Source organism: Rhinolophus ferrumequinum, chromosome 6, assembly GCF_004115265.2.
Source record: "Rhinolophus ferrumequinum isolate MPI-CBG mRhiFer1 chromosome 6, mRhiFer1_v1.p, whole genome shotgun sequence".
NCBI classification, from domain to species: domain Eukaryota; kingdom Metazoa; phylum Chordata; class Mammalia; order Chiroptera; family Rhinolophidae; genus Rhinolophus; species Rhinolophus ferrumequinum.
In genome coordinates, this window is record NC_046289.1 from 19798718 (window position 1) to 19826111 (window position 27394).

The 27394-nt window shown below is 40.5% G+C and overlaps 2 protein-coding genes across 8 annotated transcripts in view; one reads left to right on the forward strand and one right to left on the reverse strand.

Annotated features, from left to right (window-relative positions):
- NRXN3 (neurexin 3) overlaps window positions 1–27394 on the reverse strand; it is a 1454076-nt gene that overhangs the window by 171136 nt on the left and 1255546 nt on the right. For all 7 annotated transcript variants that reach the window (XM_033107567.1, XM_033107569.1, XM_033107568.1 and 4 more), the window contains one exon: window positions 2129–2300. In XM_033107567.1, the coding sequence (XP_032963458.1) occupies window positions 2129–2300 (172 nt within the window). The remainder of the gene's footprint in view (window positions 1–2128; window positions 2301–27394) is intronic.
- Window positions 21572–22057, forward strand: LOC117023085 (ribosome biogenesis protein NSA2 homolog). Its single transcript, XM_033107565.1, has one exon. The coding sequence runs from the start codon at window positions 21572–21574 to the stop codon at window positions 22055–22057; it is 486 nt and encodes a 161-aa protein (XP_032963456.1).

A 27394-nucleotide genomic window follows, 5' to 3' on the forward strand; every position in this document is an offset into this window, starting at 1 on the left:
ACTCACATAATCTTCACATTAACCCTGGAAAGTAAGTAGTATCATGTCCCCATTTTATGGATTATGAAACAGAGGCTCAGGAGGTTAGATAACTTGCTTAAAGTTTGGAACTGGATCACCTAAAAGGAAGAATAAGCACTTATTTAGAGAACAAAGAAACCAGAGTAAAAAATAAGAATATAGGGAGAAAGAATCTGATATAGTTTTAAAGCATTACAATAATCATCAGAGAGGAGAAATCAGAATTGTTAGAAATTCTTACACTTATTTTATGGTTTACTGTTGTATTTTGAATTTTAAATGGAGAAAGACAACAAATATATCAGTGTTTAGGGCATTTCAAGGTCGTAATCCAGCCTGCCTTTGGCTCACAGCTGATGGCACCAAGATCCCCACTCCAGCCAGCTGCCTCCAAAACCCATACTTATCACTGTTATATTGTATCATGTCCTGTAATAATAACACTTAGTATTACTAAATAACAGTTACCGACAGTTACTAGTAATAATAGTTTTCAATGGGAAGCAATGCCATTAAAGAAAGCTTCCCCCTACCACCCGCCCCCACCCCGTTTTGGAAACATAGGAAGTAACACAAAATGTGGAACTGAAGATACAAAGAAGCACACAGCCAGGGTCACTGGTTTTCTTACATATCTGTGGCTTTCAAATGACCATTAAGGAGACTGCTACTGCGGGCAGCCAACTCCCAGATTCTATATTAGCTCAGGGCAAGTGGTTAACATCAGTTTAGAAATCTTTGAAATTCCTTATAAAAACATAACAAACCCTACAGCAACACTAGCAGGGCCAACGATAATATGCATGGAGAGACATTGATTTTTCCTATGAGCAAATAAACAGCTTTTAAGATCTCAGGCTGTTTTGCTTCTCCCCATCCCCCACCCCTCTCAACCACCAGAGTTCAAGCAAGAAGCATTTAAAAATCAGGTCTATTAGTGTCTAGTGAATTTGGACGACGATAAAAATTCATTGTAGCTGTTAACACCTCTGGCTGTCTTCATAGGATCAAAGATAATTGCATAAGGTCATTTTTGTGCCTTAATTTAAGGAGTACGAAGAGTATGACAAGAGACTCCCTGCAAAGGGTGACTGGATAGTGTATGGAGACCGAGAGGGTAGGCAAATGGGTAAATGGGGCTTTCTGCTTCAATAACTTGGGATTCTTATAGGCTGTTTGTGGATGCTACCGTAATTCTTAAAACAGACACAGGAAGACTGGCTATTTGGGGGAAAAAAACAGCAGCACAGTTACTTTTGATTGGCCAGAACATTTACGATCAGGGTTCAGGGCTCTTTTCCTGGGAGAAGTGTGAGATGAAAGGGAACACTCAGGGATTATTTAAATGATCTCTTTTAAAGAAGGCAACCTTTCCTCCCACTGCCCTTGATTGGGCCATAGGCTTTGGGAGTTTGTTGGCAGATGCTCCTTGACTATAAAATGTAAACAGGTGATTAACCCCTCTCCCTCCCACACCAGCATGTTGGCTGTTAAAACACTTACTAGGACCAGTTTCTGAATATCAAGGCAGGCTTAGCGTAAATGGAAAAAAAAAAATTGCGAAGTCAACCAAGTAAATGCAATTCCACCTGTAATTTTTCTCTCTCAGTTGTTGCCCTGACTTGTTGTTCATCCATTCAAGTTGAGTAAACCTCCTTTCACAGTCTTTGCAATCTCTGGCCACCTGTACCTTCGGCTAAATCACACCACAAAATCCAGATCTCAAATTGATTATTCCATGATGATGGACAATAGTGCGTGGTAGAGATGGAGTCCCTTCCCTTCACTGCTCATCATGTGTGGTGCCCTGGGAAACCTACAATAATTGTCTTTGGTATGAGCCAGTCAGGCAGTATTGGGTTAACAAAAAAGTTTCAGTGCATAGTTAGTAAGTCTCCAGAAGCTGCCTACACTGGATCAAGTCCTAAAGAAAGAACTTATCTTCCCATACAAAATCAAAAAGAAAAGAAAAACAAAAAACAACACATGGATTTGTGCTTAATATTTGGTGCTTTATGATTTGGGGATGGTCATGAGAAAAACCACCATTTCAAAGTAAGACTAGGAAAGCAAAAAAAAGTATGGTCACTGAGAGCAAAACATGTACCTGTGGGATAATGCTCATTCACAGGCCAGTTGTCCACCTGGAGGGTGGCGTTGCCGCCGTTTCTGGTGAAGCGCACCACGTGGTATTTACCGTCATTTACAGGGGTTCTTTCCTCTTTGATGGAGATATCAACTGTGCCAATATTGAAGACAACTCCAATTTTCCCCTGTTCCTATAATAAAGAAACACAAAAGGCATAGTTATCAATAACCACAAGGTTTTCTCCCGTTAGAGTCGATCCTCCAACTAACAGTGAATGTGTAGGTACCCGAAGGGGTCCAGCAGCATGAAGTTCGTGGCAGTTGCCTGCATTTCCCCCTGGGCTTTCATCCTAAACATCAAAACCCAAGGTAGAAATCTACCCAGATTGTTCTCACAGGTTTCACTGCTCAGGTTCCATCACTTGATTGCCCTCAACAGCTATCAAAGCTGGAACCACAGAACTACCTAGCCACTGTGGAATGACACTGAAAAATTCATTTCTGTGAGGTGAATTAGGCCTGTGTTCTAGGAGAGGCTAATAAGACACCGGACCCTAGATCTCCTCACAGTTCAGATTTAGGATGAAAGAAGCCTGCTTGCACATTTTGGGTCCAGGCCAAGGGGCTGGGTACAGAATCGTTAGGAATCAACAGCAGAGGAGCTAGCATTATGGAGGAACTCCTGATGCACCTTCCTGTAGGTCAGAAACACAAAGAAAATAAATTATCCTCAGTAGAGGCCAGTGACACTGAGCTGGTGTTTTCAGAGTCAGATCGCTGTCACCCTTTCCATACTTGTAGCCTTACTCCTAAGACTAATTTAAATACAGATATGATATTCAGTGCTACAGCAGAGGGTATCTCTTTGGCCCCAAAAGACTTCTGGGAGGAGAACACAATGGATGCCAGAAGACGAACACTATGGTAATGAAGGTGATGACTCCGGTGGTGGTGGTGGTGGTGGTGACATCATCCACCTCCTGGGAAGTGAAATATTCAAGCATAAATAACAATGCCATGAAAACTCTTACTCTTCTCTAATAATTGGCTACAACCAAGAGTTGGAATTAGTATTCTGATAAGACATAAAAGTAACCTTCCTGATCAGACATAATCAGTCTCTCTCCACCTCTTGGCAAGGTGTCACAGCATGCAGTGTCAGAGGGATGGAAGCAAGGAGAGAAGGGAGACATCTTTCTCCATTTCTCTAGCTGTCTGACTTATTGGCTGAGAAATAGGTTGGACACTCAAGGATAATTTAATTTAGCTGTAATTCTGATGTTCTACAAGGCTGAGTCACAACATTTGCTCGCATAGTCTTTGTTACCCGCAGTTTCATAATTGAAGCAGAAGGAGAAGGAGGAGGATGAGTAATGGGATGAGGGGTGTGAGAGGCAGGGAGGAGGAGGAGGAGGAGAAGAAAGAGAAGGATATGGGAAAAGAAGTCCAGAATCCACATAAACTAAGATGTAGGAAAGATTTCACTGAATCTCAGATTTAGTAATTTGGTTCATCCATTCATTCAGTACATAAACATAACGTTGACTAAGCACTCACTGTGCTCAAAGTCAATCAACTAAAACTTCTGGTGCCATTTTAGGTGCTGGTTTCCATATAATTTGGTACGCTTCACTTACTTTTCCAAAAGACAGCTTTTCTCAACTTGCCAATTTTCCTTTAGTATATGAACACATCTTGTGCACAACCAAAGGAGGGACGAGTACCCAGGAGTCTTGATCTTAGAAAGCAGGAGTCTAGGCTGATCAATACAGCCTGCTTTCAGCATGCATGGATGCTGATACAGGCCGGACACCATCGCTTCCTTTATGCCCTGTCACATAGCACACAACGCAAAATGACGTCTGCTCTCTGGGGAAGAAATTCTGTTGCCTCCCTACACGGTGACTAAATATACTCATGATTTCTAATATCCTTGTTTATTGTGACGTTATGTTCTCAGTTTTGCTTTATTTTATATTTTTCACCTCTGCATTTCCACCACTACACGGTACCTAGCATTAAAATATGATGCGTGGCATGGATACATGAACCTGAGGACAGGATTTTGTGTTCCTTTCATGCCCACAATTAATAATATTATGATCCATTTTATTCTTACTCATTAACTCTCAAGGAATTCAGAAAAAACAGCATGGCTTTCCTGCTTTCTCTTGCTTAAAGAATTGGCATTCATTTCTAATGGTGTGTGTGTGTGTGTGTGTGTGTGCGCGCGCTGGTACTTAGGCACCCTCATCCCTAAATAAGCAAAGCTAGAATAACCTGAGTCAGAATCTGTTTAGCAGAATGCAAGGACTGGGGGAGTGAGGAAACCATGACTGCAGATACCATTTTTCCTCTGCCCACCCCACAAATGTGGGTTGTTTATTGCACCATGGTTCTTCATTGAGAAACCATTGTATAAATCCTGAATACATGGAAAGGACTGCTGGCGATTCAACTCACTTCTGAGTCACTAATTAATCCTGGATGGCGAGCAGTTTTAGGGTAGAGAGACCTTTAAACCAGCATTCTGCAGCTTTTCCGCCACAGCGGTGGCAAAGCCCAGTTCTAGCTCAGTGAGCTGACTGATCAGCGCGATATATACTTTGGAAGATTCTTTGCAAGATCCATAATAGATTCGGGGACAGAAAAGATTTAATCTCTGCCAGAATAAATATTTGGTCCTTATCTGAGGCGCCACACATTTGCCACTGTAATCACTGTTTCAAAGAGGTCTTTCTAAACCAGCTAGCACGCTGCCCACGTCAGGAGAGACCCTTACCCAAATGTTTCATTGTGTTTCCTGCGGTGGTGAATGTGGCTGTGCTAGGCCGCAGATGTGGTCTCTTTACTCGTAGGAAATTTCATTACTGCAACCTCCTGGTCATGGGACCACAGCGGCATTATAATCTGTGGCTAACTGCTTTGTCTCAGTTCATTATAAGCCTTGTGACAAATAGCCATATAGTAGACCAGGTTAGAATCCATCACGCTCAGCTGCCAGGAAAATAAACTCTGCTGGTTCATGTGTCCAGAGAGGAGAAGATATGCCAGAGAAAAACATTGGTTTTGGAGTTAGCCCTGACTGACCTGAGGAAAGTTACTTAACGTTTCTGACCCATTTGTTGATAATATATTATGGAGACAAGATACCAGCTTTACATACTTCATAGAGCTCTTACAAGGCTGAAATGATATGATTAATATGAGAATACTTTATAAAGAGTAAAATATTATACAAATATAAGGGATAAATGAGATCAACAGAAGAAACCATCCAATCATTTGACCATCTGTAACACTGATAATTAGACAAATCAATTGGTTCAAAAGGATGAACACGGGTTTTAGCGTAGCATGATTCAAATAACACCTCTGACTCGGAAAACTGCATGACCTTGGGCAGGTTATTTAACTTCTGATTTTCTTGCTAAAAAAGGGATGTGTGGAGGAAGGGAATGGCTACGTCTGAAGCTTGTTGTGAGGATCTTAGAAGAACACATATGTATAAAACACCTGGCAAGCGGCTGTATCTACTTTGGGACCTCAGTAAATATCAGTCATCTATTCCCTTATTTGTGTAGTTGAAAGTAGTAGCATGAGCTGAAGAGCTGTTGGTTTGGCCACTGTCATCAAGAAATAGTGTGAAAAGAAATGTAAACTTTAGCAAACAGAATATTAAAAAAACAACATTTGTAAAGTTGATATCCTGTCACAATTTGGTAGTTGCTCTCTCTTCATGTTCCTTGGTGCCTTTTATAAGCCCTTCCAAGACAAGCAAAGCGTAGCTGCAAAAACAGCGTGACTATAAATTTTCATAACTCCATACCCATCACCATTAAAGTTGCTACGAAGGCAATCACTTCAATAGATGTTCTTCCTCAATATTAAAAACAATGACAAGTGGTAAATCAGAAGACATTACCAAAGAATCCTCAAGAGCATGCAGGAAAAAACTGAATGGTGCAGAAAACAGCTGTGTTGAAATAGCCGATAAGTCATCCTTCACCAATAATGACTGTTTATGAGCCCACCTGGTTCCTCAGATTAGTCAGGTTCCAGTTTTCTGTTCCTCCATCAGCCATATCACGGTTATCGCTGTGGAAGTGACCCAAGAGATGCTACCAACAGTGGGGTCAGATTTCAGCAGCAAAAATGCACAGGGACAAGAAAAATCCTCAGGAATAAAGATCTCCCTGAAGGCGATCGCTTCTTTCATCCCCAAGGGCTCCCTGGGAAGGCAGGATGCACCTTCCACTATTGTAGAAAATTGCAGCTGACAGAAACAGAACTGGAGCTCTCAAATGCGTGCCAGGGACATGTGCAAAGGAAGTAGCTCTCAATGTCTTAACTTCTAGGTTTCCCACAGAATTGTGCTAGGCAGTGATGCAAGGAGAATAACATATATGTGAACTCTCCTGGGTCCAGACAGTGCCAGGTCTGCCTTACTCATTTCAAAGTCTGGGTCATAGTAGATAAAGTCACCAGTGGTGCTGTTTACCTCATGCCATGCATTTAATTGTGGATGGGAGCTCCGCCAGAGTTCTCCCACTTTCTCTCAACCCTATACCAAGCAAATTCCTGGCAGTGGCTTCTTTGTCAGCCTATGTCATTGAGTGAGGATGGCAGCAAGCCAACTTGCAACGGACATGGAACATGACTGAGAAACAATGTGTGGTTGATTGATGTCACCAAAAATTGTAAGCTGTTTGTTACTGCAGCATAACCCACACCACCTTGATGGACAGAGTAGGTGCTAATAATTCTTGAATTCTCACAATTACCCTGCAGATTTTATAAATTAAAAAGATAACTGGGAATTCACCATCTAGTAGGAGACATATTCAGGTCTGTCTGACTTTAAAACCCATGGATTTTCTACCATGTTATATTTTGGTCACATTTACGACATGCTGCAATTGGAATTATTTACATAAGATAGTATATAGATTACATATTATATATTTTATGTCTGCCTAAGCTAGACAGACAGCTTAACTTAATTGTGTGTATCTCAAATATAGGAATCCTAGCAGGTGCTAGCAAATGTTTGTTAAATTAATGGATAAGTGAATCAATTAATAAAGAATTAGAATGTGTGGTGGTGGTAGAAAAAAAAATGTGCTAATAAGTTTTTATGCCATGGAGGCTAAATAGGATTTGAACAATATAGGATAAAGTAGAGAATTGGTCACTCACATTCAGACTTTTTGGCAACAAATCTTAGGCAAAACATATAGTCTCATTGTGCTTTATATACACAATCAGTAAAATACAAAAAGACGAGGTACAAGTTACTTGATTCCTCAGATAATTTTGGCTGAGAGAGGATTTTATTGAAGTTCTCTAAGGTAAGACACCCTGCATTAGGACACACTATGGGCTCTTTTTGTGGCTGTTAACTCTTTCAGCGAAAATCATCAGTGCATTCTTTCAATGTTAATAGTCTTCTTGTTCTAGACCCAGGACAATGGTTTGCTAATAGCACTGAGTGTGCACTTTGGGTGTTCAGAGCCTTGTACTGTTAAAGGACTCAAGAGCTCCAAGAGATTAGTCGAAGTCTCCCTCAACAAGTCTAAGATAGAGAATAAGCCCATCCGGAATCACCCGAATTGACAAGATGCCAGCTACGTAGCTTGGAGAGCGTTGGGACCTTCACTATCCTGCCATGACAACGACCCAGTCCCTTCCCTTGAGGAGCTTCAGTGTGGCTGTGACAGGAAGGGCCAGGGAGAAGAAAACGTCTGTTCTGAGCTCCAGCAGCCTTTAAAATTTAGAATCAGAAGACTTGAGCCCAGTCAAAGCTCGGCATCTTGGTGCAGAGGTCATCCTGAACAGGTTCCTCAACTATCTGTATCACAAGCTATTGGAATGAAAAAGGAGAAGAACAACAAGAATAATAATACCTGTGCTCAACGGTACTTCAAAGAAATGAATAAAATCTTGGCAAATTCTGACGTGCTCTGCAAAGGATGATGTGACAATGATGGGAACGGTGTGGGGGGTGAAGTTGGTGGTAATCGTGGGGACATTGGTTTTGCACCTACAGAACGCTTCCCTGTTTGAAATGACTGTCTCCCATTCAAGATCATCCACTCCAGAATCTGTATAGATTGTCCCAAGAAAATTCACATTAAATGGCTTGGAAACTAATTCTGTTTTCCTGAATCTGCACGGGTCTCGATGACCTTTGCACCCACCCAGCAAAATTGCCTCCACTTCTCCCCCTGCCTGCAACTGCACTTCCCCTGGTGTTTTGTTGATGTCTGGTTGTGTGAGGTCAATCAATTAAAGTGGATTAGATCCACAGACTGAAATACTAACAGAGGGCCGAGAGAGATAAGACTGATAAATAGCTCAAGACAGCTTCATCTCTAACTATGAGAGAGAGAGAGAGAGAGAGAGAGAGAGAGAGAGAGAGAGAGAGAGAGAGAGAGAGAGAGAGAAAGCAGGGATGACAACTTGACAACTTAGGACAACAGGAAGTCTGACCTGAAGGGAGGAAGCAAAGAAGGACAAGTCAGCTGGTGCAAGTAAATAAGAGGCAAGTCACAGCCACGGCTCTAACAGTCACTGGCCACAGACTGCCATCCTGAGCGATCAGGTGCTTCAGACCTATTCTGAGCATTCATTTCTCTTCCCAGACCCCAATGTCACACTGCCTCGTTTGGTAGTCAAGTTTGATGACACCGCAAACATTAAAGTTCATTTCCATAGGGGGCCCAGTGTTATACCAAGACCTGGAGCAGTCTCCTGGCAGGATTCAGGTGACAGCTGGCAGGGCAGTGCCGACTGAAACCCAGTGCAGGCAGAACATCTCCTGTAAATGCCCGGCTCTCCCCCCAGATTTCTACCACAGCTGTGAGGACACCACCCGATGACCATCGTGAAGAGACCCTGCATCCTGGGCTCACAGTAACCTGTCGTCCGCACAATGAGGAAGCACGTTTGAAACCCCCTATAATTCTTCTCTTGGAAGAATTATATGGTCTTGTTTCCACCATGGTAGTGATTTCAACTGGAGGTGTTTTTGTGCCCAAGGACATGTGGTAATGTCTGGAGACATTTTTGGTTGCCACGACTAGGCGTGGGGTGGCATCTGGTGCGTACAGACCAGGAATGCTGCTTAGTATCAGATAATACACAACAGAGAACTATCTGGCCCATCATATCAACAGTGCCACTGCTGAGAAACTCTGCACTAAGGACTACACAGCTTTAGTCACTCAACAAACATCCATAAAGCGTGTACTGCATGACAGAAACTGTTCTACAAATATTTACCAATCTGTTTTAACGTATTCCCCACAACACTCCTTCTATAGGGCATGTATGCATGTATATAACACATGTACACACAACACACACAATACACATGTGGACCCCAATGCAGGCCTGTGTGTGCACACATATAAATTTCAATACCTTGCACCTAAAAATTGTGGTCTGGCCCTCAAAGCACAGGGAGAGCACTGAGCATGTGTGGATCATCTCTCGGACACCCCTCCCCCTCTATGTTGTGCTCAGGTGTCCATTGTATAAATGTAAACTTGGAAATGAAAGCTCACTCAGCCAGAAAACAGCAAGTCTGAAATACATGCCCCATGTCATTTTCCCAACCCGGTCTTGGTTACCCCTTTCTCTTTTAATTTGTAGTAATGAGTAAGGTAGCCCCTAAGAAAGTCTCTCAGTGTACAGTGACATTAGCTGATAGTTCTAACTCTAATTTAGTCCCATGACTCTTCACTACAGACTAGGTAATTTTAGTCAGTTCCATGAAGATGTATGATCAGTTCTGAACGGGCCGCAAAGACACTCCCTTTCTTAGAAAGCAGGAATTCCCCTAGGGAAGAGACACCAGTAAACAGCCAGGAACCTTTCAAGATCTACTCTGTAGTTGCAAGGAAACCTTTAGCATTTCTCCAAAGTGCTTTACTGTTTACCTACTTTTCAAGCGACAGATTGAGTTCACATTATGGCTTCCAGGTGGATGGACCTATGTGAAAAACAAGCATCAACCAATAATTTTTGGTTTAATAAGTAAAGCATTCTCAGTCACTCCCACAGATGAATTTGCACAGATGAACAGTCTACACTCTGCCATTTTCTAGCTAACGAAAAACAAAATAGTATACACATTTTAGAATTGAGAGATTCAATATTTGGGGTTATCAGAAAATATGATGCAGATTATTGCATTTTTTATGATGCCTTTGTAGAATGGGTATGCAAACGTTGTAGGAGGCAAATTGGCCTGAAGCAGGAATCAGCAAACTGTGAGCCAAATCTGGCTACTGCCTGTTTATGTAAATAAAGTTTTATTGGAACACAGCTGTGCTCAGTCATTTACATACTGTCTTTGGCTGCTTTCGCACTTGAAAAGCAAAGTTGAGTAGTTACAACAGAAATCATGTGGTCTAAATGCATAAAATAGTCAATCTCTGGCCCCTTAGAGAAAAATTCTGCTGACCCCTGTTATGGAAACTTGCATAATTTAAGGCTAATTATGATTTTTTTTTTTCAGTTTTTGACCAATAGTTTATGTGTAAGCATTCAGAATAACTCAAACATGAGTGGGAAGGTCAAATGGGAAAGGAACCTGTACCTGTTCTTTCAACTATTACCTGGTAAATAGAGTACGCTTCTAATAAGCTAAGACAAAAATATATAAAAATTCCGCCAATTTAGGCATCAACTACTCTAGCTCCGATTCCATGAAGAGTGGTGTAGATACTAAAATCAATTCAACAGAACGCTGTTTGAAGGTGAGCAGCTGCAGATACAGAGAAATAAATTAGAGGCTTCCGGCAAAGAAATGATGGCAGCTAGGAATAGTCTTGTAATGGAGGAGATGGAGCGAAGTTGTACAGTTATTAAAATTATAATGATATGACATTTCTTTCTGAAAATTTATTTAGTTCTGTGGAATGAATCATGCCCATGTTAAAGGCTCAGGACTCTAAAAGCCAGCACACATCACTCCGATGCCAGGACTGCAGTTTATTACATTAGATGGAATGAGAAAAGAGAATAGCATCGCAGCCCAGTGAGTATCTCAGTCTCCGGGGCTTCAATGCATCTGTAAGACACTCGAGTCCCTTGAGTGATAAATGGTGATTAACTAGGCTCTTTTGCTTTACCTGTGAGGAGATTCTACCGTGTCATCATCTTGGGACGAGCACACTGAAATAGGGGTTCATTTTTCCTTTCCTAGTTATCGTAAACAAAATGGCCAGCAGACTCTAATATATCAGCAGTATCTGTCTGCACACAGGGATGCTGGTGTGTGTGCCCTGGAGATAGTGTGAGGCGAGGTGTTTTATCCACGTGATAGTTTATGGTCCTCCTCTTTGTCTACTATCACTACTGTAACATTCTCTCTTGGATTGTATCAGTATTTCTAATTCAAAAAGGTGATTCTGACCCAACCACCATAATAAAAGCAACAGAGGGGAAAAAAAAAACAAACAAAAAACCTTAGATTTAAACCACTGCAGCACATCAGGAGAAGGCAGCCCCGCTAGCTTCTGTGCCAGCGTCAAAGCCACTATAGGGGAGAGTAATCTGGACACCTGAGCAGAAGTGTGAAAAGAAGAATGCTTTCCCTGGGCCCCGGGTGAGCTTAGTGACAATAACCCAAATGGTAAACTTGGAAACATGTCACAAGGAGCTGATTCATGCCTTTGGAAAGGCATCCAACGTACCAGCACTGAGAACGATTTCACAGCCTCCTGCTCTTTTGATAGAACAATTAGAGAATACATCTTATTTTACTTGAATTCATTATCCCCACCGAATTGTAAAGTGAGTAAGTTTCAGCAAAATGGGGGAAACACCCTGAGGAAACAGGAAGCCATCGCTCCTCTGTGACATGGCAGACTCTGAGCCATCGGGAGCCAGTCACAGCTTTGGATACACAAATTATCCATGGCGTTTATAATAAATCCATATACAATATGAAGACATATTTATGTTATGACATTTAAAGGGACAGACATTTCTTCTTTTCTCTCTTCTTTATGGGTACACAACAATTTTATTCATTGATATAAAGATGCTAAAAGACTTCATCCAAAAGCCTAAGGAATATAATGTTAGAGAAAGAGTTCTCTGTATGTGTGTGTGTGTGTGTGTGTGTGTGTGTGTGTGTGTGATCCCATGTAAGTATATACACGTGTGTCTGTGTTTGAAAAAGACCTTAGAACTTAAACACTCAAAAGCTAGTTTCTATGACCCTCCTCTCTGCTTTTTTAGTAAAATGAGAATGGCTCAGGAGACTCTAGGCCCCTCTGCGTCCATGGGAGGGCATCTGTAGTCAAGATCTAATCCAGCCCTTGGGTAATCCCTGGACAGTCGGCAGAGTCTTTGAGGCTTCACTTCCCCAGAAGGTTCTCTCAGGAATGTAAATCAATCACAGACCTGACTAGAACAAACTATAGATTTCAGAGTGAATCAAACAGCAGGATGATCTAGAGTCAACAAGAGCTCCAGGGAATGCGACTTGTTGGTCATTAGGGAATCACTGAACAAGAATGACCCAAAGACAGAACAGATATCGTAGGCCTGGCTCAGCCCAAAGCTGCATGAGGTTCCTTTTCCTATGTCAAGAAGAGACTTCCTCCTGCCAGATAGTCCAGCTTCACTAGCCAGTGTGCACAGGTGTATAGAACTGAATACAATTCTACACGAGCTATCTTTGATTAACTGGATCTATCCTCCAGCTTTGTCACAACCTCTCCAGTATCTATTCAACAGGAAAATCAATTGTTTGGGTTGATTCATTTCAATTTTCTTTAATGAAATGATTCTTTTCCCAATTAGACCATGAACACTATGAGGGCAAAGAATGCATTTTTATGTTCTACGTCTTTCTCCATAAAGGGGGTTCAATAAATGTTCACCTGAGCCTCTGACACAATGGTGAAAAGTATCTTTGTATTTGTCACCAAGCCACACTTTGGTGCAGAGTATAACATCTCCATCCATGTTTCATTTACTACTTTTCAATTTTTTCCATGATTTTGTTTTGGGAGAATGCTTTTGAAAATGTGGATGATGACTACATCACAGGTGACTGTGGCCATTAACTTATTTCACATAGTCTACTGAACAGTCTTGAGGATATGTAACAAGTCCATGTGGCCCAAGGAGAACTCTTCCATAGACTTGGAGGTGAGAGGTTCAGTCTTCTATCATAAAGGCCGTCAACCCACCACGCTTCTTTATTTGGACTAGATTCACTCCGAGGTCCTGGAGGTGGATACCCCTTCACATTACCAGTTCCTTGAACCACTTGGGTCCCATTAAACACCGTTTGATCCCTTGAAGTATCCAAGATGCCAGACTTCCAGAGAAACTCAGTGTCATTTTCCTGCCTTCTCCTATACTCCTCAGGGCAGTGAGGGACTGCTGCTCAGTAACGTTTGAGCCCTACCCTCTGGGAGGCCAGCCCCCTTCATAGTCTTGTAGGGCCACCTCTGAGTAAGCTGTACTAATAATGACCACCCACTTTCAATTTTCACTAGACTTGCCAAATTGAGGGTCTTGATACACGGTTATATTCTTAAAACAATGCCTTTATTTCTCTAAATCCATGTTGCATAAGTCAGAGTCAAGTCTTAGAAGTTTCACAAACCAATATCTACTGATCAAACACTCTGCACAGGGCATTTTGTGGGGTCCATGAGAAGTTAGAAAAATATATTCAGCATCATTCAGTGTTCAAGAGTGTAAACTCCACTTTGGTACAGTGAGAAGGCCAATAGCCCTTTGAGTCAGAAGGAGTCAGAAGACTTGGCTGTAAGTTCTACTTGTTCACTGAGTGGAGGTCCTGAGACAAATAGTCTGGGCATAGTTTCCTCATTTGTAGGACACGGATGGCATCACTGAGCTTGGTGGGTGAGGATGAACTTGAAAAAAAAGATATTTGTGACAGCAATTTTAAAAAATATGGGGCCCTGAAAAACTCTCATAACAAAAATAAATGAAGATAAAAGACAAAGAGAAACAAGCACACAGTTGCCTAAATTAAGAAGACATAAAGAACATTTCCATTTATTATTTCCCAATAAACATCCCCAGTCAGTCCTTGACAAATTGCCCAAGTGACTGGAGGCAGAGGATTCATCGTGTGCCCTTCAGGACAAAAAACGCCTGATTCGGGAGGGGTCAGGCCAATGCTGGAAAAAAGTGCATTTAACTAAGACCTATTTTAGGTAGATGAAGACATGGAGGTAAGGAGGAATGGGGGAAGTTTAGAAGGTTGAAACTGTTGGAATGAAAATAAAACTCAGTGACAGGGAAAAAGAGGAAATACTTGGTATAAAAAAAAAAATTAGATTATCAACCTGCTGGTCTGCTTTCTAAAAGTTCACTAATTTTGCCAAGACAAAAAAAACCTTTGCACGTTAAGGTAGACTCTCAGAGCTCAACATGTACACACAAAGAGAAAGCATTTTCTAAGGTTCATAAACAAGTTAAATCTTAGAGAAGATTTTCTCTTTTGCCCAAAGGACCCTCTCCATATCCCCTGGCACATGCTTCCTTGATAATGGCCCAATTACATTCCTGGGGTTTAGAAAACTATAGACTCAAAATAAATAGGAATAAAATCCTTTATTTCCCAAGTGTGCTCCGTGGCTAACTCCCCTGCTTTCTGTGGTAGGCACCCTCTCTCTTCCAGCAGGAAAAGTGTTTTCACTGTTTACAAAGGCAATGATTTGTGCTGCACTTATATGTGACCTTGGTCCAGAGGTCCAGAGTCCATTAGGGAAAACATCATCCAAGTGACGCGAGAGCAGCCATGTTTCAGCCTTGTGAACCAACTTTACTGTTGCTACCTAGTCACACACATGCCCAGTGATACCTGTGAGTCGTTTAAGGTAGTGTTTATGGTCAGAAGCTAGGACAAACTTAAAGAAGAGAAAATGAAGTAATAGTGATACAGACAAGGAATTAGATGAGTGTAACTAAATCTATCCAACAAACCTGATCTGAAAGAGTACAGAAAAAAAATTCCTCAAACTCTCAAACATAGAAATATTTCTGGCTACTCTACTTTGTACTGATTTCAAGAAACTTTCTGCAGGCAAATACCTAAAGGCAAATACCTTAGGAAGCTATCTACACGCAGAGATACCTTCCTTAATCAGACTGGTGGATGCATTTCTGATTAAATGGCCAAATGATGACTGCTGATGAGCCATACCACCTTTGCTCACCAGACAACCAGGTCTATCCAGGGAATACCTGATTTGGGAGGGGTCATGCCAATGGTGGAAGAAAGTGCTCAGGGCATCTAAACAAGTGCTCAGGGCATCTCAAATCCAAGCGTCCATGACACACACATCTCATCTCCACGCTGGTGAAGGGCAGAGAGAGGACTGGGAGTCCTGCGCCTACCCCCAGAGTGGTATAGTACACAAATGTACTAGATCTGGGGGACATACTTCTTAGAAGGGTAGTGAAAACTGTTCTAGGTTTGATATTTGTCTGTTGATGATTTTTCCCCAGTAGTACTTATTAATTGCATTGCATAATGCAGAGGGTACAAATTCAGAATGTACAGCTAGCTATACCAGGCCCTCAGATGCATATAATTTTTATTTTTTAAAGGGGTGCAACTCAAAATTTTTTTTAAAATGTGGATTAGTTTTCAGCATTTAAACATCAGAAGGGCTGTCATGAATAGTTAGATTGATTAAGTTCTTTCGAAAATGGTAAGATTTAGCAACACTGGGATAACATTTCAAAAACAAAAGGTCAGGGTTGGCTGGGGAAAAAGGCACAGGTTCTCCAGTTCACGACCATCTCCGCCACTCCCTGTCGCGTCTGTCAGATGCAAAAGCTGAGGGTTGGTTGCCATTTATCATGTTTTCCTTTCTTTCCTTCTTTCTTTCCTTCCTTCCTTCCTTCCTTCCTTCCTTCCTTCCTTCCTTCCTTCCTTCCTTCCTTCCTTCTTTCTTTCTTTCTTTCTTTTTCCTTCCTTCCTTCCTTCCTTCCTTCCTTCCTTCCTTCCTTCCTTCCTTCCTTCCTTCCTTCCTTCCTTCCTTCCTTTCTTCCTTTTTTTGTATAGTAGGATAAAGAGGAAAGGGAAATAATTTTATCACCATATGACTAGCACGTTCTCTGAACCTCAACAAAAGCTAGATCAAGAGGGCCATCGGATTCAAGAAAAAGAAAGAAAAAAAAGATTTTTCTTATACCCCATTCCATTTTAATCACTTGTGTTATCAGCCTGCTTCTTGCAGACATTTCTGTCTTTGAATTTCCAATGTACTCTACCCATCACAGGCTTCTGAGTAAGACAGGTCTGGTTTTGGTCTCTAACTCCATCATTTACTATGTGTTCTTGGCCCAATTGGTTAAACTCTCTAAGCCTCAATTTTATCATGTTTAATGTTGGGAAAATATTACCTACCACAAAAGCTTGTTACGAGGATAAAACAAAATATATAGGCACCTAGCACATAATAGAAAATGCTCAAGGAATTTTAGATCCCTTCCCCTTTGAAGGATTGGGATGAATTAAGTGGACTCGATAATAAAATCACATATGCATCTTCAGTGCCTGCCAAATTGTAATGACCCAACTGCTGCTTCAGAAAGACGGCTCAGCTCAAGGCTTTAATGTACTTTTCATGGACTGAAGCTCAACAGAAAAATCTATCACTGTTAGGCTGCCTCCTACGAAGGTCCGAAGGTCCGATTTAAACAAAATAGACTTCCTTCTGAACACTGAAGTGTGGTAGCTATCTTCACCTTAACTCAGAAACACACTAACAGGAATTGTACATTTAGCCAGTAAACAATCATATTAATAAATGCCGGCAAAGATCACGATAACAAAATGCATTATTGAAAGTTACATAAGAGCAGACCACTCTGTGTAGAAAAGTACATATAAATTTTATGCAAGCACACTTTTAGTTCTGTGAGCTCATATATATCTATAAGGCTATAATCATCAAGAAAAAAATTAACGTGGGCCACTGCTCTAGAACTACCATTTAATTTTGAGCAGACCATGATATTGAAAAAAAATTTATTTTAGTTATATAACACACTTGCCAAATAAATCAAAAATGTTCATTGCAATCTAACAGCTAGAAAAACAGAATTGCTACTCTACCATGTTCAGGTTTAAGTGGGCAATAAATCAGCCCTCTCCGTTCTGAATTCCAAGCCCAACTGAGCAACAGACACAGGCTAAAGGACCAGCAAACTTTATAGCTTGTGGAGCTGAACTGGGGAATAGGTCTGGGACAAGATGTGGACCTGGCCACACATCAGGCTTCCTACTGATATTTCTAGTCATGTTCCTTTCTGCTATGTCCCTTGCAAAGATGAAACTAGCCTGGGGGTGCCTAGTGCAGGCAGATGAACCGTCTAAACAGGATAAAGAAAGGAAAGGGGTCTCATCAGACATGTGCAGACCCTCCATCCAATCCCACCAACAAGATAAGGGATGAGAAGGCACAAGGTGTATCACCCAAATATTTTCTTTCCAGGGAACAGTAGTTACTTCATAGTATAGTACAGATGGGGGAACCATCCCTTTTCTAACATACTAGAAGTCCAAATTAACCATCTCCAGGCAACCCTACCAATAGAGATGGACCCTTAAGAAGAGGTGGAGAGCCAATCCTCAGGCATCTAAAGAGGACTTGTTATTTGGAGTTCGGTATACATTTGGGAATTTCAAAATGTTCATTTTATGGCCATGGTGAAGCTACATCTTATTAACCAGTTTAACAACTATCACTGCGTCTGCTGATTGCTGAAATTCTTAGCAATATGCAGCTGTTGGATCCAGATGTCTTAGAGTTTTGGACATTGGAGTTGCAGAAAAAATATTAGAGAGAGGAATGTTAAATTTGGCTTATAAGCAAAGTAATTACAATCCTAATTGGTACGATTTTCAGCAGGCCTGTGGAACTTTCATGTCATGAACTTCTGCCTCCTTCCTAAGGGGCCCGGAGATCTCTTTTGCTGTCATTTACATTAGGGCACCAGCCCCGACTTTTTACACAGCCCAACTACGCTGTCAGCCCAAAGTTCCAAGGGACGCATATAATCACCATATTTACTGTGATGGCCTAGAAAATAATGATACCCACGGCCTGTAATGAAACTAAAGTATACGTGTCATATTGGAGTTGCTACTTTTTCAGGCAGAGTTGCCTGTCAGCTGTCTCTGGCCAAGTGATACAACCTGCAATTTAGTTAACAAACTGAGACATCAGAGAAATCAGTGCTTTTAACAGCCTTCCTCGATTCGCTTGGGTTTTTTCTGCCTGTCTTACATCTCACAAGTCTCCAGCAAAGTGGCACTGGTGAGAGGAGGTCCCGGTGGAATTTAAAAGACAAAAACCAACAAAAAAAAAAACCACAGAACGCCAGGAGTTTGCTGAATTCTAAAGTAGAATTTGCACTAGAAGTACAAAATCCAGCAAACCCATTTCTTGGAGCCAATAATTTTAAGGTTGCAAACTAGGCAAATTTCAAGCTGTTCCGCCTGGTTTCCCAGATCCTCCAGTATCAGGAACCAACCTTTGTTTCCAGTATTCTTACCAAACTTTCTGAACTTCTGCCCTGTCCAGAATCACCGAATAGTCTAGCCATTTATTAAGCAAGTATGTATTGAGCACCTACAGGATACTGTGTTAGGCATTCATTCCAAAATGAGTACAATCGTCTCTACTTTTCAAATACACCTTCTGCTGATGCTGAGTCCCAAGGATGAAATGGTTGGTGGCAATCATCAAGAACAATGGAAATTGGAATGCATTCCAAGGACCTGTTATAAGTAAGGAAAGAATACGGAAACCCACCATAGGCTTCCAGGGAATCACCTGATAGGATAATCTCTGGGTTTTCACAAGAATTCTAATTGATATTTTATCATCTATTTAAGGACAAAAAAAAATATGGAAGAAGGAGAACTGGCTTTAAATTAGAATGGTTTGAAAAGGCTTTATAAAGGAAATAGGATTTAAATTTAATCCTGAATCCAGTGTTGTGGACAGAATGTGGATGGTTCCATTTGGATTCTGTCATGTCAACAGAACCATAGAGATGCAAGATCTCTACACTTGGATTTTGAATCCAGGAAGCCTGAGTTTAATCCTGGACTGTTTCATATGAGTCATGTAACATATGAGGATTTGGCCTGAGTATTAGCTTTCTTATAAAAATGGCAGCAAAAATACTTAGCCTTTGTACTGCAGAGAGTAATTATGAGAACCAACTGAGATAATATATGTAAAAGTTCCTGGTAAGTTGTAATGCACAATACACATAACAGAAGATCATTAAATGTTCTACATTAATTGTTGATTTGATTTGAAATGTACATGGCTCTTTCTTTTTCTAGCTTTTACTTTGATAATTTTTAAAAGGCTGTTTTCACCCTCTTGAAAACCTTCAATGGAAGCTGGAAATGCTTCACTTCATACCTACCTATTTCTTTTATCAGAGAAAATCAAAGTGCTCCTTAGAAATCTTCTCATTAATCTCTTGGAGGGAAGTAAGTAAGGGGACACATATTTTGTACAGTTGTATATGAATCTCAGTTTTACAAATGGAAAAGCACAAGATATACTTCCCTAAGTTACATAGTAAGTCAAAAGTAGAACCAAAAAAATCCAGGCATCTTTTTATCTAGTTCTCTGCTCTCCCCATCACATGTATCCATAAACCGTGCTCTCTCAGGAGACTTCCATGTCCAGATCTGGCTTTCCAACTCTGAAATAAGTAATACTTTATTTATTTAAAAACGTTAGCCTCTGTTTCTTCATCTAAACAACAAAAAACAAAAAATCTGCCAAACTTGATCTTTAAGGAGATAAAAATGGAGTAACACATATGCAATACTTATGAAAGAGACTTAGTCTAGTATCTGTAACATACCAGATAAAAAAAATAAAGGTTATTTTCTTTTGTTTTACAGGGGGAGTATTTGGTTTATATAAATCTCAATAGTGACTGCACTAACATATAGGGAGTTGAGTGTGATTTTGAAAAATACTTAGATTGATAATTATTAATGCATCTCAGAATTAATTATTTTATCAGTCCATAAGCATTTATTGAGCACATACTACATGCAAAGAATTGTGCTAGATTTTAAAGATGTAAAGATGGATAGACATAGTGCAGACTTTCAACGGTTTTACAATTGAGTAGATGAGATAAGACATGAGAAAATAAGCTGATAAAAATACAGAAAGTGGTCAAGGCAATAACACAGACAAACAAAATTCAACAGGATTTCAATGGAAATGATTATTTAGCTAGGGAGAGCAAGGAAGGCTTCATGGAAGAGGTGACTGACAGGCTAGGTTTTGAAGGACATCTAAGATTTCAGCACATGAAAGGAGTGAAAATGAGATTGATGAAATAGCATTTGAAGCAATGGGACTAGGCTGGCCAAGTGCAAAGATTAAGAGAAACATGAAGTCTGATCAGTGGATGAGTTTGGCTAGAGCATAGTATATATAGGCTAGAGAGAAACTGGTTTTGCTGAATAAAAAGGTAATTTGAGGCCAAAGCATGCTAGGCTTTGAATGTTGTATTAAGGAATATAAACTCTCTTCAAGTCAGTATGGGGAAGCCCTTCAGTGAAATCACCAAAAAAACGAAAAAAAAAGTCAGATATATTTGAGCATGTTGTGAGCAGATGGGGAGGAGGTAGAGGAGGGGAAATATAACAGATAAAATAGGGATGCGGTAACAGATGGCTTGAAATCCCAGAAGAGACAAAAGGGCAGGAGGCCAGGGACACAGGTAGACTCAATTGTGGAAAGGGTGCTAGCCAATTTTTCCTCTGAGACAGAAAGGAAGGAACAATAGTAGCAGCTGCACCATGATATGGTGAGATCACCCTAGTTTGATGGATGTAAAAAAAAAAAAAAGTCTATACAATCATTTGTTAGAGACATAGTAGAGGGGATTTTTCAGTTGAGTTGGGACCTAAACTGGGACCTTTATGGTCCTCTGTAAATCTATGACAGGAGATGTTCTGTCATATGGTCCTGTCAATATGGTCCTCATTTTCAAAATGGAGAAAGATATGCATTTACACAAGTAACAGACCAGTAAGTTTATTTTGAAGAGGAATCATAAAATGGTAGGTAAAATTGGTTCACATAGGGATTTTGTTCAACTGGAAAATTCTTCTAGGCGAAGGGTGAACGTTTCTGTTCATAAAAACAGCCTTGCACCCAACTTCTGATCTAAATATTTACTACATGCTGGGCCTTTCTCAACATTTGAATTTGTGATCTCTGGGCTTTAGAAACTAAGACGAGATGCAATGAGTGAGCACAGCTTCATTAAGAATAGTCACAACAGCTTTCCTGTCGCCAGTTGCATGGAGTCGGCTTGCAAGTTTCTGAGACCCGAAAGTTGAGAGCTTCTAGGCGCCCCGGGGTCTGTGCCTGGTGTCTAGGCGGTGGTAACTATGCCACAAAACAAACATATTGAGTTACACCATAAGCACTATGGATATTGTTTGGATTACCATGAGAGAAAGAGAAAGGAGGAAGGTCGAGAGGCTCATGAACGTTCAAAGAAGGTAAAAAAGATGATTGGTCTCAAAGATAAACTCTACCATAAACAGCGTCATGCTGAGAAAATACAGAGGAAAAAGACTATCATGATGCAGGAAAAGAGAAACACCAAACAAAAGAATGATGGAAAGACTCTACCAGGAGCAGTACCTGTATATCCACTGGACAAAAAGGGACAGTCCCGAGGTAAAGTACTTCCCAATATGATTAAACAAAAACAAAAAGAAAAAGCAGGAAAATGGGAAGTCCCTCTGCCCAAAGTTCGTACCCAGGGAGAAACAGAGGTATTAAAAGTTATTCGAACAGGAAAGAGAAAGAAGAAAGTGTGGAAGAGGATGGTTACTAATGTCTGCTTTGTGGGAGACGGCTTTTCTTGAAAACCACCTAAATATGAAAGATTCATTAGGCCAGTGGGCTTATGTTTCAAGAAGGCACATGTAACACATACTGAACTGAAAGTCACCTTTTGCCTGCCAATCCCTGGTGTAAAAAAGAATCCTTCATCCCCACTTTATACAACTTTGGGTGTTATTACCAAAGGTATGGTCATTGAGGTGAACGTGAGTGAGTTGGGCCTTGTGACACAAGAAGACAAAGTTATTTGGGGAAAATATGTCCAGGTTACCAACAATCCTGGAAATGATGGATGCAGTCTTACTGGTTTGACGGCAGTTTCATACAAGTAACTCCTTATAATTATTGAAGACTACGCACCAATCAAGAAAACCACCTTTACTGTGATGTTTCTGAATACTACTACCAAACAGCTTACATGTCTGCAGTCAAGAGAAGTATTTATTCTATTGTAAAAAAAAAAAAAAGACATTAAAATATTAAAATGGCCCAGTTTTACAAAAAAAAAAAAAAAAAGAATAGTCACAACAAACTAATTTCATTTTTTTTTTGAAAATATATTTACCAAATGGGAAGCAGAGGAGATGATGTGAACATAGTATAAAAATCACAACAAAGCATCAGACAATGTATTTAGCAGTATCTCTGTGATCACAATGGAGAAAAATGCTTACACTTTACAAGGATTTATTGATGGTCCACTGAACAGATGGCCAGAACTTGCAGGGTAAATCGCAGGATTAAGTCCTTAACAACTACCTACCATGTCAATATCTATACCAGTGACTTGGATGAAGAAAGAGAGGCCATGGTCCCAAGTTCATACCTTCCCCATATATGGGAGGGATATAATGAATGCCAGAATGCAAATGCTACAGAGTATTGAGAAAACAGAGAATAAAACAAGATAAAAGTTAGCAAAAATAGAGTCATTTATATAAAATAAACAATTGCAAGAGCAGCCGGATGGCTCAGTTGGTTAGAGCGCGAGCTCTTAACAACAAGGTTGCCAGTTCAATTCCCACATGGGATGGTAGGCTGTGCCCCCTGCAACTAAGATTGAAAACAGCCACTGGACTTGGAGCTGAGCTGCGCCCTCCACAACTAGATTGAAGGACAGCAACTTGGAGCTGATGGGCCCTGGAAAAATACACTGTTCCCCAATAAAAACAAAAAAATAAACAATTGCCCAGGTATAAGATCGGGATGATTCCATCAAAATGGGGTTCAGGAAGAAGAGGTGAGGTGTTGAATGACCATGAGCACAATCAATATGACCTAGAAATGCGATAGAATCTCTATTAAAAAAAACCCAACAAAACTTTTACGTAAACTCTTGAGGCATGGACAGAAGAGTGTTGCTATTGGAGACAGCAGAGCTCTCCCTCTGCTCAACAGGAGTCAGGCAAAGGCCAGAGCTTCCCGTTCTCTAATAAATACTCCGCCAATAGCGTCACCCATAGGCTTTAATGACAGTCCATAGGAGCATGACAAGAATGGTGAAATTTCGGGAAATGCTTTCACATCCTTTGAGGAAGGATTATGAAAACTAGAAAAGCCGTGACTTTGGGAGGGAAATGTACTAGCTGTCATCAATAACTATCCCATGAAGAAAGGAGTGTATATGCACCTTCGTGTCTGAATGCAGACTTCTGAGGAGTGGGAAGAGTGTATAGCGAGACAGCTTGAATAAAAAGTAAGATTTCTTTTCCACCTTTAGAATTCTCCTACAATAAAGTAGGCTGCCTTGCAAAATCATGGGTGAGCTACTGGAAGAACTCTCTAGCAGCTCCTGAAAATGCATCTGTCGGGACTGCTGCGGAAAGAATTCCTGCATTTGGAGAGAGGTTAAACTAGTTGACTTCTAATATCCTATCCATCTGGAAGAGTCTAAACTTGGTTATCAAGTGTAACCAAGGAGGTAATTAGAGTTGGTCGTGTGGTAAATTGGATTATTGTCCCATTTCTTTACTCTCTGGAATACTGTGTAACTTTACAGTGTCTTTCCACTGTGGGAAGAAAGTACTTTCCCACCTCATGACTATGGCTTTTCACCATGACCTGTCTGGCCAATAGAATGGAAGTGAATGTGATATAAGCAGAGTCTTTAAACACGCTTCTATAGTTTGGGTTGCCCTTTTGTGCTCTAGGATGTACCATGAAAAGAGTGTGCCCCGGGAAGCCACTGACCCTTCAGCCTGAGCCCCAGAATAAACACACATAGAGCAGACCTGTACCTAATTTCAGCTTGGAGCTGAAATAGCCCACCTGCGGCCTAAAAAAGATGCTACCATGCTGAGCCCAACTGAGAAAAGACAAACTTCAGTCAACCTGCAGTCCTGTGAATTTGGGAATAAATACTAGATTTTCTAAGCCACTAAATTTTGGTGTGGTTTATTATGCAGCATTATTAATTAAGCAATAATGAATATACTCAGCTTCAGGAAACAAAAGGCTACAAAAACTTTCTGATTGGTACAGATTTTGAAGTCATGACCCAAATGCAAGGAAATGACCATACACATTTTTTCTCCATATATGTTAAAGAAGAAAGTATCCAGTTGTATACCTGCTTTGCATGTAATTTAAATCTTTGAACTTGCAAAATTTTGGTATTGCAATCCATTCTAAACAGCCACAAATAATATAGAAGGAAAGTTAGCTGACCGATTGTTCAGCTTTTCTTAGCTATTAGTAAATCCAATTCTCTTATCTTAAAGCCTATGGTAGTGTCTCCTGGATATGCCATGGGCTTAGAAGACTTCTATTTGTGACCATCAGTCTATTTTGCTACTGGTAAATCAGTGGTCAGAATTATTCCTGTTTCCTCTACATCATGATAATGTAATTGTACTCTGACTCTCTTAAAAATGGATAGACCATGTCAAATGGAACATAAATCACCAAGAAGCTTCCCGTGTTTGAACTGAAGCCAACCTTGAGCTTTTAAAGAGTGTATATTTTTCACGAAATTCAATTTTCCAACAAGGCCACAACTTGTTTTGTTTATAGGAGTTAAAATATATGGAGGTACTTTTGGTACTACATTAAGGACTTTGCAAAAACCCTATTGGTAATCAATATAAAAAGAGAAAGGCCAAATTTTTAAAACTTAAGCAAAAGAAGCAGGTGTACCAAAATTATGAGCAACACAAGGTTTGCCCATTATAGAGGTTCAATTGTGTTTGTTAGTAATTGTCAAGTTAGTGTGGAAATTAGGAACGGGAAGAGTACTCATTGCTAGTTTGGGAAAGGACATTAATTCCCAAAACAGACATACACGTTCTTTGCCTGAATGTAAAAAAAAGCATCAAAAGTGTACATCATAGAGTTGCTGAAGATAGCTATATAGAGGCATCCTTATTCACTTAAAATCACATACAAGCAGTGCTTCACAACAATTTGCCGAATGCTTCCATATCTTAAAAGCAAAGAATTCCACCCCATAGCTGCGAATATTGCCAGTTACTTCAAAATCCAAGGAAAAATCAATTCCCTGCTTTATAAAATTAATTTGGACTCCTTGGCATATGTAAATTCTCCCTCTGCTTCTTCTCATTCCATCTATTGGACAAATGATTGCTCTTTGCTTTCGACTTCAAAGCATTATACTGTGGGCACAACAAAATGAATAACCTCAGCAATATCCCTGTACAGATGACCGTGGCACTCGAAATGCCCAATTGCTGCTTTTACTAACACCATTCCTCAGGAAATCTCGGAAGCACCTGACTCATTCATCTTTCCCTGAGCAGGAGAGGAGGGAGGGAGAAGGATTTATTATCTGAAATGGAAGCCAAAAGGTAGCAGCCTCGCTTCAAGGTCATATCCAAAAGCACAACACCCAATTCTCTGGCTACAATGGCTCTTTCCTTAGCTACCAATAACAAAAAAAGAAAAAAAAGAAAAAAGATTTCATGACTCCAGCTATTTCAGGGTACCCAAACTGTTCCTAGAAGCAAGCAACTTTGCAATTTGGTGCACGAGGTTAGTCCTCAATTTGTTTCTCCTCCGAATGCAGAAATAACTTCATATCCTGCTCGAGACCGTCATTCCTATCTCTGTTCTTTCCTTGTCTGCATTTCAACCCTTCACACCTTCACTGAATGCACCGATCGTGCCAAAATCTTAATGACAGTTAAAAATTTTAATTACGATATAGATTTAAACTACTCCGTGAAATAACGAAAGCCAATGAGCACGCCACCGTGACTATTCAAAAAGATCTCTCTTCCCAAAAAGTCATAATGCCTAACCTGTCCAACGTCTCTTTAAATTTTTTCTTGATACAATATCTATAAGTGCGTAAAATGTATTTTTGTTCACTGTTATCCCTTTGGGTGTGTGCACATATATCTCTGGGTGGGGGGTCAGGTGGTGGGAGAGGGAGGGAGTATGCAAATGGGGTAGCATGTATGTGAAAGGCCCGTGACATAGAACCACATTACAGATGGAAGGGTGAGCTACCACCTTGGTTATGCCTCCCCTGGCAATTCCGTTCTGTCCGAATCACTCTCAATTAATACACCAGGCAGAGACATTTCACATTTCCTCCTTAAGATCATTCTGACAGCTCACCAGCTGTTCCATGCTATTTTTTGCCATGATGGCATGGGCAAGCCACAGTGCCTTCTCCGCTCCTCTGCCAACAGCAGTGCTGCCTGCTGTTCAGTGTTCCAAGTCTGTTCCCCGACCCAAGCTCTACCATCTTGTCCATTTCCCTCTCACCTTGCACAGCAATGATTTTAAGAGTCATCATTACGTGGTCCCTTGAGGAAACCTAGATGGTGGGGATGACTGAGATACTGTATGGAAAATACAGTTAGGTGTACAAGTGTGTGTTCATTCTAAGATTAATGATTAAAAATACAAATATCTACATATTGCAAATACCTATATTTTTAATCATTTTCAATATTTGCGCAGAGTGCCACAAAACAGAAAGAATGTGGGTACTGAGTTGCACAGACCTAGATTTTCAATTCCTGTCTTTCTCTTTTCTAGCTAGATACCTCTCTGAGTGTCAGTTTCCCCATCTGTAAATGGGCTTTTGTTTCATCTGAAACAAAATCAAGAGACTTGAACAAGACCACAAAATACGTAGGAAAAAAGAAAACTTGAATCTGAATTTCATAAATCCGATTTCAAATGTTTCCTCTATTTAGAGAGCCCCTCAGTGAGGTAAAAGACAAGGAGAATAAAATAGCATGGGCTTGATTTATACTAAAGTCTCACAGCATGGTTATCTTTTCTTCAGGCTAATTGCATGTTAGAAGCCACTGTCTAGAAAGGAGACAGGTGAGAGACATTTGTCCAGAGGCACATGCACTCATAATACAAGAGAGGGCATGTGACGTGGA

Bases quoted from the DNA above. Each gene is read 5' to 3' on its own strand.
- LOC117023085 (XM_033107565.1), top strand. From the start codon at position 21,572: ATGCCACAAAACAAACATATTGAGTTACACCATAAGCACTATGGATAT.